This window comes from Schistocerca serialis, chromosome 3 (assembly GCF_023864345.2).
Source record: "Schistocerca serialis cubense isolate TAMUIC-IGC-003099 chromosome 3, iqSchSeri2.2, whole genome shotgun sequence".
Lineage (NCBI taxonomy): Eukaryota > Metazoa > Arthropoda > Insecta > Orthoptera > Acrididae > Schistocerca > Schistocerca serialis.
In genome coordinates, this window is record NC_064640.1 from 698,876,503 (window position 1) to 698,894,301 (window position 17,799).

Here is a 17,799-nt window from a genome sequence, read left to right on the forward strand (position 1 = left end):
ATAGCCAAAACACTGACATTTATAGAAGAATAATGGGTTTGGAATGTATGCACATACTTCAGCTGAAAGAAATCTTGTATTAAGTATTCTGGTAAACTAAAATGAATGTGGGTATGGTGGCAGTCGTGCTCCCCCCCCCCCTCCCCTTTTCCACTGTCTTGCAACATATGGGATGTGGTACTTCCTTCAATGTGTCAGTAGAGTACAATTACAGCACTTTTTAACCGATTTTAACTTACTCGCTGCATCTTCTAGTGCTTTTTGATTAATGATACCTTCTACCCTATTTCTAATGATACGTATATCCTGGAAAACCAGTTATATTCTGTTACTATTATGTAATACTGTTGACAAGATGACTCTGAACTCTGATCTTATAAGATTAGTCCATACTGGTACTCCCTGGTTGTACTGCATCTCAAGCAAAGCCTTGCATACCAGAGCAGGCCTAATATAAGTGAGGTTCAGTGAGTGCTCTGGCTCAACAACCATTCAGTCTCATCCCACCCTACTGATAAATAGTATACCTTATGGAATTTTTGTGTAGAAGTTTGCCCCATTTTCATATTTGAGCAGTTAAACCAAAATCTTTTTCTCTGTGTGACACACAATCACAAAGAACAGTGATTGGTGAAGTATGCTCAGAGGTTACACTTATAGACAGTTGGCAGTAGTGACCATCCCTCGGCTCATTAACCCTGGTTTCACTAAATCCAAACACCACTATTCTAATATGGAGATTAGATGATTCACGCAGCTTACAAAATGTTATGGACATGGCATGCACTACTTCCTAAGCAAAATGAACAGGCTGATTTGCTTATCTGAAGCGTGGAGGAATGCCTCTGTGGATCACCTAAAAACACACACACTCTCTCTCTACAGTTATACATAAGTATCTCTCTAATTACTGGTTGTAACCAACACCAAGTCCTCTTAATTGTGCAACTGCTAGTGTCTGTCCTTGATCATCCACAATTCACCTATAGGAGAGTGGTTACCTGCTCTCATTCCTTTTTATTTATTTATTTTTGGTACATGAGCCACAGAATGTAGTTTCTTCAAAAATGCTCTGTTACCTTGGTCTTTTAAGCACCTTTGCATAATACAAATTCACTGTTTGACATGACTCACATAATGTTACAGATAATACCAAAACATGTCTTGCCAGTAATCAGCAGTTTTCATATATCCTCAAGTATTTGTACTATCTCAATTAGTACAAATTTCAGAAATGTAGGAAACAGCATACATGTAAATTTCTCACCTTCATGAAGGACACGTTTTTCCACTGTTACCAGAGAATTGGCACCTGCATGCATGGTAGGAACATCAGGACTCAGAAAACTTAATTCCTGAGACTGAAAACTACTTTCTGCAGTCATAAAACTGGCATCCGTGCTTATTAAAGAATCTTGTTCTGTATTTACGTCTTCTGGTACAATACATTCTGTTGCTGAGCCTAAAAGTAAAGTTTAAAGATTACACACTGCATTTTGCAAATTATATTTAGCAAAATGTACAGGTGAAAATCTTACCTGCTTCCAAAATTCTATCAGTCTCCTGATGCCCACAACTGTCTTCTGCCTGTACATATGTCACTGTTTTAAATGGAGCAGGAACACTGTTCAATGACTCGGTACTAGAGCAACTCGATAAACTTGCAAGCACATCATTTAATACTCCATGTTTTCCTTCTACATTTTCCCCTCCTTCATCTTCTACTGCTCTGTCTTCTACAACTCCGTCTTCTCCAACTATGTCCTCTGCTACTACGCCGTCCTCTCCTGTGCCGTCCTCTTCTAGTCTGTCCTCTACTAGTCCATCCTCTCCTACTCCTTCTTCTTCTACTCCTTCATCTTCTACTCCTTCGTCTTCTACTCCTTCGTCTTCTACTCCTTCCTCTCCTAATCCGTAATCTCCTAATCCGTCCTCTGATATTCCGTCTTCTGATATTTCATCTTCTGATATTCCATCTTCTGCTAATCCGTCTTCTCCTCCTTCGTATTCTCCTTCTTCCTTTGGATCAATCATAATATCTTCATTATCTTCTTTAACTAGCAGGACTGGTGTCTCATCAATGGCATTGTCATCTTCATTAACTATTGTATCATCACTTTTTTCATTAGCATCATTGTCCTCATCTGTTGGAACTTCAGTATAACAATCCCATTTTTCATTCCATTGATTTAATTTAGACTGATCCAGACGGCTACAACAAATAATGAAATTAGTCTCCAAAATTCTGTCTGCTGAAATCATTCAAATAAACTCATTTTTCCATGAAACAAGAAAGAGAGAGAGACGAAAGCCACTCAGCCATGCAGGCTGAAAGTATTATTAAAAGTAAAAAAGTAATGAATGATGTTATATTCGGTTTGCAAGTCTTGAAAAATATTCTGCTACTTTGTTATAGTTATTAATGTCTCTTCTCTTCATAAACTGAGCTACTCATCTGTGAGACTTATTCAGACAGCTCTACTTATTTTAAGATAATAATAATAATAATAATAATAATAATAATAATAATGGCATATTTCAATTATGTGGAAAAGGAAACCACTTACCAAACTGCAGCTTCAATGAGGCCTGATAATAATGTACACAGTATAACAATCCTAGCATGTCACAGATTGCAACTACAATAAATAATGAATTTCATTTTGTAGCATAAAGAAAGAAAACTTGGCACAACTGTCCATGAATCAGAATCAATCCCCACTGCATGTAATAAAGAGGACACACTGAAAAATGAACAATTCTGTAAGGATTGTTGTGTTCACTGCAATTCCTTTTTCTGTTTATTTCTACCCACAAACACAAAATGTTTTGGAGATGTTATCCGCTAAAGACAGGCCAGTCTTTTGTTACGACATATGCAACCACTGAAATCGGAATCATTTTTCCTGACTTTTCACATGGACATTCTGAGAACATGTTAACAGCCATGCTTTACTACAGCATTAAAATCAACATATCATTTGTTGAAAATTATATTTACTGACACGAATGGGAATAGCTCGTCATCAGAACATTGTAAAAAATGCCTTAATATGTAGCTTTGCGCCATATAATTACCTTCTCAATATTGGTGCTCAACCGTCAAGAATTTCAGTATGTGACACAATACTCTGTATTATGATGTTCTGATGATGGGTTATGCTTGAAACGCATCAACAAATGCAGTTTTTAACAACAAAACATCTGCTGATTTTTGTGACTTAATAAAGCAGTGATATAGGATGTGCGCAGTGTTTACATAGTGGTCGCAGGCTTCCTGCATGACTTTTATGTCAACACCCAAGCTTCTCACATGTATTTTCAAATACTTGGTACTTTGAAAGAACACTGGTCATAAACGAAAAAGTAATATATCTGAAGTTAAGATTTAAATAATGTATTTGTATGGGGTACTAATAGAGAGGAATAAAGACAATGATTCAGGTCATCAGGTTGTGGATGGATTAGAAACTGCATACTAACTTGTTGAAACAGTTACCTGGTGTTCTGAACATTGTGCTAGGAAAATTTGTGCAAGCAACTGAGTTAAAGTGAGATCATATGGGCACTGGGTAACTAGATGGTCCTTCTGAAGAACTGTCCAGCAGTTGGACATGATGTGTCAGTTGTGTATCTACGCTGGGTGCTAGTAGTTTGAGGAAGGAGAACATGTTATGGTCTTTTTTCTGGAAGGCAGTAACAAACAGACTAACTCCTGCACATCAGACAAGCAGCCACTGCTGACTGCACAGCAACTTTGACGCAAACAGAGATAAATATTGTCGGCAAAGATGATCAGGATATATCTTTTTAATTTTTAAAAACTGGGATTCCTCCAAAATCTCATCACCGTGCATAGCCCATAGTGTGGAAAGGGAGTGGGGAGGACCAGAGAAATAAATAGCATCAAATTATGTTTAATGTTGAGTACCGATCAGTGATGGTTGTTCCTGCATGTGGTGGCCACGAGAGCTGGACACAGGTGTTCATCATACAAAGACAACTTGTGGCATCACAGGGTGCTGAACAATAAATTACAATGACTGTACATCTCTGATGTTTTTAGAGGAAACGTTGAACAGTGTAGAATACATTTAGATCATCAGTCAGCCAATTCCTCTGTCATTTGTTCAAGTGTTAGGGACATGTGCTCATTCAACAGGGTAGTACCAATGGCACAGATTGCCTTTTAAAAGCATGAGACATAATCCATAAGCTACTGGCAAGTTGCAAAGCCAATTCTCTTGACTCCTGAAAGCATTTACTTTTTCCAAGTCCAACCCTTCTCTACCATTATCCACCTAATTACCCAAAATTACGGCTGTGTCTGTGTCTGAAATTATGCATGAATGGTATAGGCTTACAGATCTATGGTGTTATTGACACAGATTCTCCTTGGTTCAACATGTAATTATGGGACAGCTGTTAGTACCAAACAGATAATAGACCTCTACCTCAGCTCTTTGTGAGTCTATGGTAACTCTGGAGCCACAATAATGTGTACAGAACTCATTAACAGTTGGAGAACTCATTAAAATCTTAAAGATACTGGTGAACAAAACTAATAATATTTCAGATTAAATGACAAATGTCATGAGTCACGATTATTTCAGCGACTCACAGTTCAAATGTGTGCCTTCAGTACCAAAAGGGTAATTGTTGAACCACCCACTATCACTAGCACATTACTGAGTAAAAATGCTGTGACTTGGAAACACAGAAACTGAGTATGGAGTGAGTTCAAATCTGGGGAACCTCATCCAGCTGACCTGTATGTATATAAATCTGCATGAATTTAATTTATGAGGATTTTTCTAAAAATATCAATCCATTACATTTACAAATAAGATCCTGAGTTATTCAAAAGTGTTTAAATTACCCTAGTGGTTTCCAAAAATTTAAGAAAAATCACAAAAGTAATGTAGTTTCAAAAAGTTGTCTGTTGTGTTAGATGAAATCTAACAATGTTAGATGAAACCTAACAAAAGTAAATAACACATAGTATGGCACAAACAAAACATGAGAATACATAAACATATAAGGAACTCCCATAAATTTGAGATGTTGAAATAAATGTGTCAGTTCACTGCAGCACGAGTACAGTTATGTAACTGACCCAAGCACGAGTTGAACAAATTCAGAAATATGTGATGATGTGTATGAGCTCCACAGGAATTAAATGCCATTACTTCAGCAGAGCTGTTCCAGTGCAGCAAGCTTCTGATGAGTACTTCGAACAACACACTTCCCAAAAGCATCTCAAATCATACTCTTTGGAATTAAAATTGGAGTGGCTAGCTCAATCTCTCAGACACTGAACTGTTCACTGCTGGAGATATTAATGCATTAATAGGATGACCTCAGCTATCACTGATTTTGATATCACCAATGTGCAATTTGTCAAAGTTACCTGTCAGTGGTACAGATGAAAACTGACTTTGCACACATTGTACAGGTATCAGGCAATACTGTCAGTAGAGTTTCCCTAGGCATCACCTATTACTGAAGAAAACTACTTAGGTAAGACTGACTGAGGTCATACAGGAGGTAGATCTTAATCCATACAAAGCCAAATCCATGTTGGCTAAGAGGACATGACCATTCTTCTATGATCATTCTGACACAATGGGAGGTGTACTTATCGCTCACCAAAAAGTAACAAGCATAAGTAACAACCAAATTCAAAGTTTAACAATTGTTCATTAAAATAATGAAGCTGTACTTACATTTTTGAATAGCACAATTGTATGCATGATAGACCACGACGGTAGATAAGCAGAAATCCAACATGTGGTATTATCCCCATATGAAAACACTGTCTGCTGTTGGTGGGTTTTCTTAAAAGGGTCAATTTCATGCATTTGTGTAGTAAAAGGAGCACAGTGTGTAAAGCCGGGTACAGAAATTTCATATGTATTGATACCAAATATGGCGACATGTACACTGCATAATCCGCAGAGGGTTTACATTCATACAAACTTAACTTTGTGTGTGTGTGTGTGTGTGTGTGTGTGTCACAAAAATATCACAAATATTACAGACAAGGTAAGAACTTTTAAGCATACAGCACAGACTTTCCATCTGATAAGTCAGCAGAAACTGTGATAACAGGATGTTACAGGGAAAACACTAAATAAAACAGCTAGGTCTCTCGAATCATTTCTGCCAAACAATATATTTAAAGGCAAAATTATCGTAAACTACAAAACTGCACGCATACCAAAGAGTTTTAAAAAATACAATTGCATGGGTTTTTTTTATGGACATAAGTAAACCAAACAAGAAATGAGGAACAAAACATTAGAGGCATAATAATCTACTTTCTGTAGCTCATTTAAACTAATTTTGGGATGCATTTAAAGAAGTATCCACTTAAGGAAACAACAATATGTAATAATAACAAGTGGGTACCTCAGTGCCATGAAAAAGAGCCGCAGTTTGAGTGCGTACATTTTTATATTAGTTACAAGAACAAAAACAGAGAAAATAAAATCAAAGCAGCCTGGTACAACTGAAGACCTCAGCAGTGTACAACGGTAAGGGACAATCAATGACAAACAGAGTTACTGCATGTAAAATATGGAACATGATTTGTTTTATCCATATTAGTTGATAGTTGCACAATAAACCAAGGACCTGCAGTGGTATCAATAATTTCAGATTCTTATGAATGACAAATTTCTCATGTAAACAGTGCTAAGTGCCAAAACATGGTTGACAGTAGTGGCAATGTGTGTGGTTTTCTTGCCAGTCAAATGCTTTTCTGGGATGATCTGTAGACGTCCGAGGGTGATGTGAATAACTAGGACTAAGATAAAGATCCTGAATGTGTTCCTCAATGAAAGTACACTTCAGAAGTTGTTACTCATTAGGTAAATGCGGATAATTATTTAAGCAAGTAAATAATGCTAAGTTGTGTTCCTTACCATTATTCACATGAATTCACATGGCAGTGTGATGTAAGAAATGATAATGGCCATTCTTAACATTGTTTACATGCTGTAGTAAAGTGACACTAAAATTAATTTAATATTTTGCTGAATCACAGATTAATTTTTGAGATTGTTATACTCTTTTATTGCAAAAACAGGTAAAGGAAATCTTGGTATCATAAACTGAAACAATTTGTACTCTAAATTTGTATTTTTGAGAGCTTTCACAGTACTTCATTAAGTCAACCAGCAACTAAACAGTGGCAAGTCAATCTTAACTAATGTTGAGTGCACACAGTTTGCAAGTGAATAATTTTAAATATGCATGATACATTTTTGAAGAATAAAGTTTCAGATGGAATTTATGATTTTAAGAACCATGTCATTACTCTACAAATATTTTGAAATGTTCCGCCGACAGTAATTGATTGGGCGCAGCTGAGTAGAGTTAAGACACCTGTCCCAGAAAATGTAAGAGGCTGCTGAAGTGGGTCAGACCACAGGCTGACCAAATGTTATTACATCATGGGCTGCTTGCTGATACTACAGGAACTGCCAGCCAGGCCCCTAGCACACTAATAAGTGCAACTGAGAGACCAATATCACCAATGCAGCAAGAAAGCGGAGTCATTGCAGCATTGGTGGCCCAGTTACTTCACAGCTGAGCCATGGAAATGTTGGGGCTTACCTGACTGAAAGCAACGCTGTAGCAAAACAATGGTGGGCCAAGACCATTATAAATACACATCATTTTTAGTCAAGGGTGTCACAGTGTGCCAGCCACCAATCTGGAGGGGGAGGGTGGGGGGACGACCTATATTGGTACACGAGCCTAGGAGTCTACGTGCCTCGACCAGACACCCTCTTCAGATTCTGCCGTTGCTGGTGCCAATTCCAATGCTGTGGACTTCAGCATCCTGCAACTGATGGGCCACCTGGCTGTCTAATGTAGCTGCTGCCAGCCACCTACCCAGGAGGTCTACAGTTCAAGCCCAGGGCTGTGCAGCCATTCGACTGCCATTGCCTGTGCATGCAAACTCTGTGCTGCCTGCTTCTGCTCATTGAGCAGCCACTGCTGCCACTGGGAACCACAGCATCCATCCTGGGGCCATAAAGTGATTCTGTGCTCATTTGTGTGTTGTGCCCCAGGCTGCTGTGCAGTCCCTAGTCTGCTTTACAAGCTGACACATGCTGCTCTCATCACCAGTGGCCATCCAACACTGCAAGCTGCGCCTTCTTGCAGGTTGTATACAGTTTACACACTGAGGGCATTGACTCCTTCCGCTATCACTATGGTTGTTGCTGTTGAATAATCAATGAATGTTTTGACAATGATGTTTTTACGAGAACACAGACAACTTGCAGATGTCCACCACCCCTCTACTGCTACCCTGCCCAAGGTAGAGGACTATCAACATCCTGAATTCAGACTATTGTGTTCCACCACTCTCCATAGAGGCCTACTGCCATGGTGCCTGTAAGTTTTAACTGGTATCTGGAGCACAGTCCAGGACCATGTAGTCACAGTTTGCAGCTCAGGAATATGGTCTTGGTGCGTGACTTTTTATTTTCGTGGACTTTTTGGTTTCTTTTGATCATGTCCATGGTAAATAGATGGAATGTGCACAGAAATCTCAAGGTGTAATTCATGAAACCAGAGGAACCTGCAGACTTGTCATATTTTTAAAGTGGATTGTAGAAAATACTATTTACAGCCAGTTAGATGCTAGAATTGTAATTTAGCAGGTCATGAATTACTGTGTAGTAAGGCAGTGCCAGCTCTGTAGGGCACTTGCTGGCATTATGGGCATGAAGCACATCAGTGCTAGTGAATTAGTGTTATTTTATTGTACCTCTGTCAGAGTGCTTGTGGTAGATGTCCTCAGTTTGAGGTGTATATTGTATTGTTAGAGGTTGCAAAAATGCTAAGTACACAAGCAATACGATGCCAAAAGCGGTGAAATTTTGATGAAACATATTGCTGAACTCACATTACAAAGGCACGTAGATACTTTAACAGCAGACAGTGAGAATAGACAAGCTGGAATGGCGGAGACAAAAGCTTCATTCAGTATACTTGTTCCTTTTGTGGATCCTATTGCAGCTTGTTTAATAACTCTTTTTTTGGACAAGCCAACTGAGAATGTGACAGCCTTTACTGACAATCTAGAAGCTGCTACTAGTTTGAGTAACTGGGCAGACAATGTACATTTGCATATGGCTACATTATGATTAGTAGGCAATGCAAAGATGTATGTAACATACCATGAGGGGGTTAAATAACGTGTACACATTTGAACAACTTTAGAACAGACTACCACCATTACCGCAAACAGATCTGTGCCATATTCTTCAGGGAACAACTTAATGGAATGCCTCAGAAATGAAATGAATTGGTGGAGGCAGTCTTGAATAAAATCAGGAAAATCAACGCACAAACATCAGAGTTGATGCAGAGTGAAGAGGTGGATAAAATTATTTTGCAACAGGCAGAACACAGGGTGCTAGATGTATTTTTGGGGAACTTCCAGTCAATACGTCAAGGAGAGTATTGATAGAAAATCCAAAGGATATCACTGGTGCCATTAATGCTTAAGGAGGAGGACATAGCAACTTGGATGGAGCATTTTTTTCTCAGAGGTAAGGACCTATAGGCATGGATGTACAGGTCACATTCGGAAACAGTGTCGCCGACAGCAATGTTATAAATGTAGGTTGGCTAGGCACCTGGTGCGAGACTGTCAGAATGGAGAGCAAAGAGAACAGCTCACAATAAACATTCATTAAACTCAAATGGAATTCCTCAGCCACCAGACAATGTTCCCTGGAAGAGTACCGCCCGCTGTGCATGGTGAATTGAACAGAATATATGTTTTTAATGGACACAGAGGCTCATGTGTTGGTAACTACTCTGGACCTTATCAGGATATACGTTACATGGAGTAGAGGATATGATGTGGCACCAATGGGCTCAGCACTGCTCAATTCCTGCATTGGAGCAAGGAATTTTCAGGAGTATACGGAAGTACTAGCCTCTGTCAGTGAGAGGTGCTGCACAATCCTTGGGCTGGATTTTCTGAATAAGCATTACACAAAAATTGACCTTTCACTGCATGCTGCTGAGCTCAGTGGGAAATTGTTCCTGCTCAGAACGACCACTGCAAGTGCTACACTGTCACAAGGTTTGTTGATTGTGAAGGTGAAATCAAATAAGCTGTGTACATGTTCATTAAAGCACAATTCACAGAATAAAGAACCTAGAGGTATGGGAAAATTACTGTGGGTGAGTGTGGGTACTGAACTACCGAATGATTTATTGTGTGTTCTAGAGCTGTTTGAGCACAATGGCAAACTGGATACTTTGCAATGTTTTGTGTATAGAAACATGGCATGTGTGCAGGAGATATAGATGAAAATTACATGTTTCCAGTGAGTGTAGATAATTTTGGCTCTGACGAAGTAGATTTAGCAGAAGGGTTACTGACTGGCAATTTGGAAATCTTAGATCAGGATGACTTGCATAGGTTGAGTGGATACCTGTGCCATAAGAAAACTGTCAATGCACCTACAACATGTGAGAATGTGGAACATTTGAAATGAAAGGATAAGTCAGCCACGGAAACTTTGTTGATACAATTCACAGATCTGCTCAATCCTAGTGGACAATTACTAGTGACACCTGTCACTCAGCATAAAATCCCAGCAGGGAATAGCCCAACAGTCCACAAAAAGCCATACCGAATACCCAGGCACATAAAACTTCTAATGGAAGAATTCATTAGTTAGCAGTAGGATCATGGCATTACTGAGGACAGTGGCTGTCCATGGAGAGAAGCTGTTGTCATTGTTCCAATGAAATCATAAGGTGGAATGAAGAAATACAGGTTCTGTTGTGATTACTGGTCTCTAAATGCCAGAACAATCATGGATGCATATCCTATGCTAAACATAACAGAGACTTTGGAAAACTTAGGTCAATGTAAATATTTCTCCATGATGCATTTAAAGAGTGCATATCACCAATTGGAAGTGGTTCCAGGAGACCGGCTGAAGACTGTGTTTACTGTTCCATGGGGTCACTATTACTGCTGACTGATGGCATTTGGGCTTAAGAATGAGCCAGCCACATTCCTGAGGTTATTGGCTGGACTGTTAAGCAGATTAAAACCACGGCAGTGTGTGGCCTGTTCACACATTATTATTCTCTTTTCTTAAGGGCTATAGGTGTATGCACAACAAGGGTTTAACAGGTTGTGTTTGGCACATTTAACATTACATACTGAAAAGTGTCATTTAGCACTCACTGGAGTAAACTATCTAGGTCATGTGATTAGCGAAGCTGGCACAAAGACTGACTCCAGGCTGATATGTGCTATCTGTGACTTCTTACCACAAAAAACTAACTTCAATCATTTTTAGGACTGTGTAGTTATCATGGAAGCTTTGTCAAAGCGTTTACTGAAATTGCCAGACTGATGTTGAAAAAAGAAGGTGTGAAATTTCAGCAGTCAACCGACTGTCAGGCCACATTTGAGAAATAGAAACAGGCATTGACGACTAGCCCACTATTAATATTTTCAAATTACGAGAAAGAATTTCTCCTATCCTGTGACACAACTGGATGTATTTTAAGTCAGGACATAGATGGCAAAGAACATCCAGTAGCATATGTGTTGAGTCACCTGAAGAAAGCCACACACAATTACTCAACCACGGGGAGAGAGAGAGAGAGAGAGAGAGAGAGAGAGAGAGAGAGAAAGAGAGAGAGAGAGAGAGAGAGAGAGAGAGAGAGAGAGAGATGTTGAGTGCCATTTATTGTATTACCTATTTTCATTGTTACCTAAACGGTAGGAAATTCGAAGTTATAAAAGACCTTTGGTGTTAAAGTTGTTACTAGGACTGCAAGGTCCTTCAAGTAGATTAAGCCATTGGGCATTAAAGTAGGCTGAATTCTATTATGAGATAGCACACAAGCCCCACAGGAAACATAGGAATGTCAACAGCATTGAGCTGAGGGACCTGGGGTCATATGAGCGACTGGCAGAAGCCTTGCCAAGTGGCAACAAACACAGACAGCTGATGCACACTGCCAGTTATTTATGATGCAGCCACAATTCGCGAGGTACGAGGGAATATTGTGTAGGGTGGTGAAGTACGGGCCACATGTTATTATACTTGCAGCTTTGAAGGATGAAATGTAGAGGGAAGCACACAATGACAAATTAAGCAGGTCATGGAGGGTGAAGGACGACTGACAGACAAATGGCTGAACTAAACTGGCGGAGGACAAGGAGAGGAGAAATCAACCAGTATGGGAAGAATTGTATATTGTGCACACAATGTGCTGATCTCAGTCATTGAGTACTGCTGCAAAGATTACCACAGGCATCCAAGCCATTTGAACTGGTGGGAATGGACATTTTTGGTTCATTCAGCCTAACACAGGCAGGTAACCGACAAGTGTTAACCATCATAGATAACGTTTTACATGGTGGAATGGTTGCAATCCTGAATCAACATGTGACTGAGGTGCCACAGGCAATGTTAAACAACTGATTATTAAAGTTTGGCATTCCTGACAATAATGTCTGAGTTGATTAAGCAGCTATTCCATGTACTGTTGATCTGGAAGCTTAAAACCAAACCCTTTCCACCCCAGAATGAAACTGAAGAATGCAATGATGGCAAGATGATAATTTATTGTGTCAATAGCCATCACAATGCTTGGGGCCTTTATCTATCTTACATAGTAGCTGCATATAATTCTGTAGTACATAACAATGTTGGGCTTTCACTGTATGAGGTAGCACACAGTAGAAAAATGCTGTCACCTTTTGAAGTGATTGAGCCTAAAATTGGGAAAAAGGGGAGTCATGAATAAGTTTGCAAAGACAGTATGAGATGTCTGGAAATAGGTGAAAAAAGCTAATACTGCTATAACCCTGTATGTAATACTTGGATACATGTCATGGAACCAGAACAGCAACACACTACACTTCGAAACTTTCGCCAATGGCATCTGCATGGGATGGCCACCAGTGGCCGCCTGTGATGGCAAGCCTTATAAGGAAACCGTGGATGCTTTGCTACTAGTGCCAGTGTCTGTGCCAGCAAAGGACAAAAACAGTAGGTGACAAGCAGAATGTAAACAAAGTGCCATATGTACTCAGATCACGAAAACAGATGTCAACAGGGCAGGATACATGAAGCATGTTTTATAAGTACAATATATAATTGTATTACTATCTTATTGTAGTGTTTTTACATTACATTTTGTTAAATTGTGTGGTTACATTGCGTTTTGCTAAGATTTTGTGGTACATGTGTTTGTAAGTGCAAAGGAGATCGCTACTGTGATACGACTTTATTGTAGGAATGAGTCATGTACATTCAACATGGTGAGATGGGGAGGAAGAATCATGTGAATTCCTTCCCTCCAGGTGGCATTACCATCAAGAATATCCACAATGAGTGTATTGATGTCAATGGGTGAGCTACACTTGTGCTACAAAAAGAGAAATATGATATGTCCAGCTAGAATGGTTCAGATCGACACACAAGTCCATGAAGTGCAGTTATTCTTACAAGGGAATCTCTGCATTGCCTTTTTCCACCCTGTAGAGAATTTGCATACTATTCTCAATGTTCCCTACAGAATGACCAGTTTCATATAAATGCTCTTGCGAAGCAGTTTTGTTTCATGGCTGTGAATATTCCTTAAACCTTAAGTTAAAAGAGTGGCCTGTTTGACGGATGCTATGTGTGTCGCAGTTACTGCAATCAATCCTGTATACTCCAGAACCGTCAAATTTGTCATACATCCTTTTCAGTTTATGTTTTACTCACAGTTTTAGGGTGTTGTTAACCTGGAAGCCACATCTGACATCATATTTCCTAATCATTTTTATATTTGCAGGGACAGTTTGCCATTAAATTTCATAGGAATGATTTTCGTTCTTTCTTTACTGCTTCTGTGTGTGTGTGTGTGTGTGTGTGTGTGTGTGTGTGTGTGTGTGTGTGTCTTACCGACTAGTAACATTATTATACTCTCCCATCTTCACAAATTCCTCAGCAAACGTTTCAAAATAAAATTAGTTGCTTATTTTATTCTTACTTAATTAATCATTACTTGTTACAATTCACCCAATCCACTGGTAGCTGATGCACTGGGGGTTCACTGGGTGGACGTTTTTCCACCTGAGGTTGACTACACAAAGCAAAACCAGGACCACTACACTACCAGAAACCAAGTTGTCTGAGGTTATAAAGATGTGGTGTTGCTCATTGTGATTATGTCACGCATGTTTCAAGATTTGCTCAGTGGTAATTCAACCCTCTTGTGATGCTACAAGCTCATTCAATGAATGGAGAAGGTCCAATTTTAGGGTATCATGTAAATAGGCCAATATAACAAATGCTGTGTCAGATTTGTTATGGTTGTTGGAGTGACGGTAGTCGAGAGACAGAATGTCATACCCGTTGGCCACTATTTCACTTTCTTGTAATTCCAATTGTATCATTCCTTTCAGTCTTCCCCGCTCTGGGGTAAACATGGAGTAAATACAATGCATTCTCAAAACTTTACCTAACAAGGGAAACTCCCCATCGTCCCCCTCAGATTTAGTGGTAAGAGAGCCCAGTGGACAGGTGATAAAAAACTAAACACAGATCAAGCACGAAAACACGAAGAAGGTGTACTGAACTGCGGAAAAAAAGGCAAAATAGAAACAGTCAATGGTCCAAGCACAAGAACTGTAACATAGAGCAGTGTGTAAGAGTGATAGCATCACGGTTAAATAATCATGGTGTTGGACTGCAAGCGGGCGAGCTGTGTTCAAAGCTCCCTCCTACCAATTTCTTTCTCACTTAGTAGAGAGTGTCTTACATATTTACTTTGTTTTCTTACTTTGTGTGCATAACTCTAGTGTTTTCTTGTTCCTCCTCTTTATACGATATACTTCATTAACTAGATAATTTTTTCCATGCACTAGTATGGAGTTTTATCATTCTTTTCTTGCAACGGCATGCTGCAGGATAAGAGGGGCCTTATGGCGGTCATGTTCCTCTAACCAGTTCTCCCCTGTGCTGTGTTCTGGCATTTGCGCTAACAGAGGGCACTGATTATGTGTGGCAATCTGTTTTCTTTCAGTGTGGCGTATTTAGCTTTTTGTTTTATGGTTTTTGTATTATTCTGTGCATGCTGTAAGTTGTTTATTATTTACATCATTATTTATAACATTGGCACTTGAGGATATGTCAGTTACTGTCTCTCTTGACTGTTCCCCTTTGTAACAATCTAACTTTCATCGTCGTTTTATTTCATCACTTTTTATTGCTGTAATGCCTCTTATAAGCTCATTATGGACTTTACCAATTGCATCCCTCTTTATTTTACTTTGTTCAATTGATGATTGAAGAATATGTGTATGCCTACACTAGCGATATCTTGTGAACTTGCAACACAAACATCTTGTGGCTACTGTACGGCATTTTGTTTTAAACAGTAGTTCTGCTGACAAGATGACTCTTGCATATGCTGTTATTTATATATACTTGACAATGCTGGTGCTGATTTTGGGTTTAACATTTGACAATGCCACTATGGCTGCAGTACATTAGGACATGTTTTTATAAAATAGGTATGCCTCTTCATACCGAAAGCACACAAATGTAGATGTATGTCAGTAGTACTTTTCATTATGGTCTGTTTTATTGTTTTAAGCTGTAGACAATCTGCTAGTGTATTTATGTTTTCCCATATTTTGCTGCAGATCTGAAGACTGTCATTATAGACTGAAACCAGTAGTCTGATGACAAAAAATTTGTGACCATAGACATAAATTAAAGGAAATTTTATAGTAAATGAAACTGATGACTATAATACTTTACTAAACACACATGTTGTAGTAGCCACCAGAAAGATCGCGGGAGGCGCACATTGGCACGGCGCGTCACGGACGGTAGTTGCCGCAAGTAGAGTCCCGTCCACCAGAGGGCACGCGAGAATTCGGACGCGACCTCTGCCGGCATGACAACAACAACAACAACAACAACTCCGGCAGCACGGGCCGTGCCCAGTCAGTTAACATCGGGCATGTCTAGGACACAGTCCCGGTCTACGCTAAGTGAAGTGCGATGTAAACGTGAACAGTGTTACTACACAATTGGCGACGAGTAGGGTCATTCTTTCGCGTGTTGCGTCGTTGTTCCGGTTTCGCAGCTTCTCCACGGCATGGAGGATTTGGTGCGAGTTTTGGTTGCGCAGCAGACGGAACTCATGGCCACCACGAAACAAGTGCTTCCGGCGTTGCTCTCCACGTCGTCTGCTCCGGTGCCGTTCCCTCCACCCTTTCCCCCGTATGACGAGACGGCGGAGGATTGGGACGCATATGAACATCGCCTTCGGCAGCATTTCCAGGCGTTTCATGTTGCCGATGCGGAGGTATGTCGTGCTCTCTTCTTGTCTTGGATATCTCCCTCGCTGTATCAAGTTTTGCGGCAGCTAGCGCCGTTGCAGGAACCCTCGTCCTTGTCTTTTGACGCATTGTGTTCCTTGCTGTCTTCATATTATCGCCGCCGCACGCATGTTGTGGCGGCTAGGGTCGAGTTCTATCAATGCAAGAAACAGCCCCATCAGTCTTACCGGGCTTGGGCCGCTACCCTGCATGGTCTTAGTCGCAAGTGTCATTTTGTCACGGAGCAGCCGCGAGAGTCGTACGCCCACGTTATGGTACGCGACGTCATTGTTCGTTCGGCCCCTGATAGGGAGGTCCGGCAACGGGCCCTGCTGTTAGAAAACCCTTCCCTCGAGGAAGTCTTGTCCACTGCTCAATCGTATGAAGTCTCTCACGCAGCAGGTCAACAGCTGGAAGCGTGGTGCGACGTCGCGGCGGTTCACGGCGGCGCGGCCGCGTCCACTGTGTCAGGGGTGGACGACGTGCGAGCGGTACAATCCGGCCGTTACGGCCGCTCCCGCACGGCGCGTAAACAGAATTCCAGCCGCCGGCCCCTGTTGCTGTCCTGTGCGTCGTGCTATATACATCATGATCGGTCAGAGTGCCCCCAGCGTTGGGCCGTTTGTCGCAAATGTAATAGAAAAGGTCACATTGGTAAAGTTTGCCGCTCAGCCTCAAAAGAATCGAAGGAAGCAGATACAGAGGACATGGGACGTTGACATTCAGGAAGTTTCATCGGGCCAGGCTCCCGACGCATCGGCACGCAAACTCTGTATCGAGGTGTCGGTTCGGTCGCGCCGGTTACAACTGCAAGTCGATACGGGCGCGGCAGTTTCGTTGTTGAATGCACAAACTTATTCCGACCTTGGATCGCCCCCATTGGCGCCAGTTTACCGGCGTCTACGCGGTTATGGTAAACAGTTCATTCCCCTACTGGGTCAATTCTCTACCGACGTGACTTACAAATCAGTCACTCGGCCTATTACTTTTATTGTTGTCAGTGATGCGAGCTCAGCTAACCTTTTTGGCCTGGATGCCTTTCAAGCTTTCGGTTTTTCTATCGCTGACACCATACAGTTGGTCTCCGAAGATGTTCCCTATCAATCATTGGAATCTTTGATCTCAGACTTTCCAGATATTTTTGAGGAGGGCCTGGGGCGTGTTTCAGATTTTGAAGCTCACTTAACGTTGAAGGCGGCGGCTCGCCCGCGTTTTCTACGCGCGAGGCAGATCCCCTTGGCGCTCCGCCCTCAGGTAAAGGAAGAGCTAGACCGGCTGACAGCCCTAGGGGTCGTTCTTCCCATTTCTTCCAGTGAGTGGGCTTCGCCCCTCGTTATTGTAAGGAAGCCCTCGGGAAAATTACGTCTTTGTGGCGATTTCAAGGCCACCATTAATTCCCAATTGGTGGTGGA

At 40.9% G+C, this 17,799-nt stretch overlaps 1 protein-coding gene across 3 annotated transcripts in view; it reads right to left on the reverse strand.

The window, feature by feature from the left end:
- Window positions 1–17,799, reverse strand: part of LOC126470566 (uncharacterized) — a 280,645-nt gene that overhangs the window by 22,668 nt on the left and 240,178 nt on the right. For all 3 annotated transcript variants that reach the window (XM_050098510.1, XM_050098507.1, XM_050098508.1), the window contains exons 19-20: window positions 1,539–2,212; window positions 1,268–1,462 (exon numbers count right to left, since the gene is read on the reverse strand). In XM_050098510.1, coding sequence (XP_049954467.1) covers window positions 1,268–1,462; window positions 1,539–2,212 — 869 coding nt within the window. The remainder of the gene's footprint in view (window positions 1–1,267; window positions 1,463–1,538; window positions 2,213–17,799) is intronic.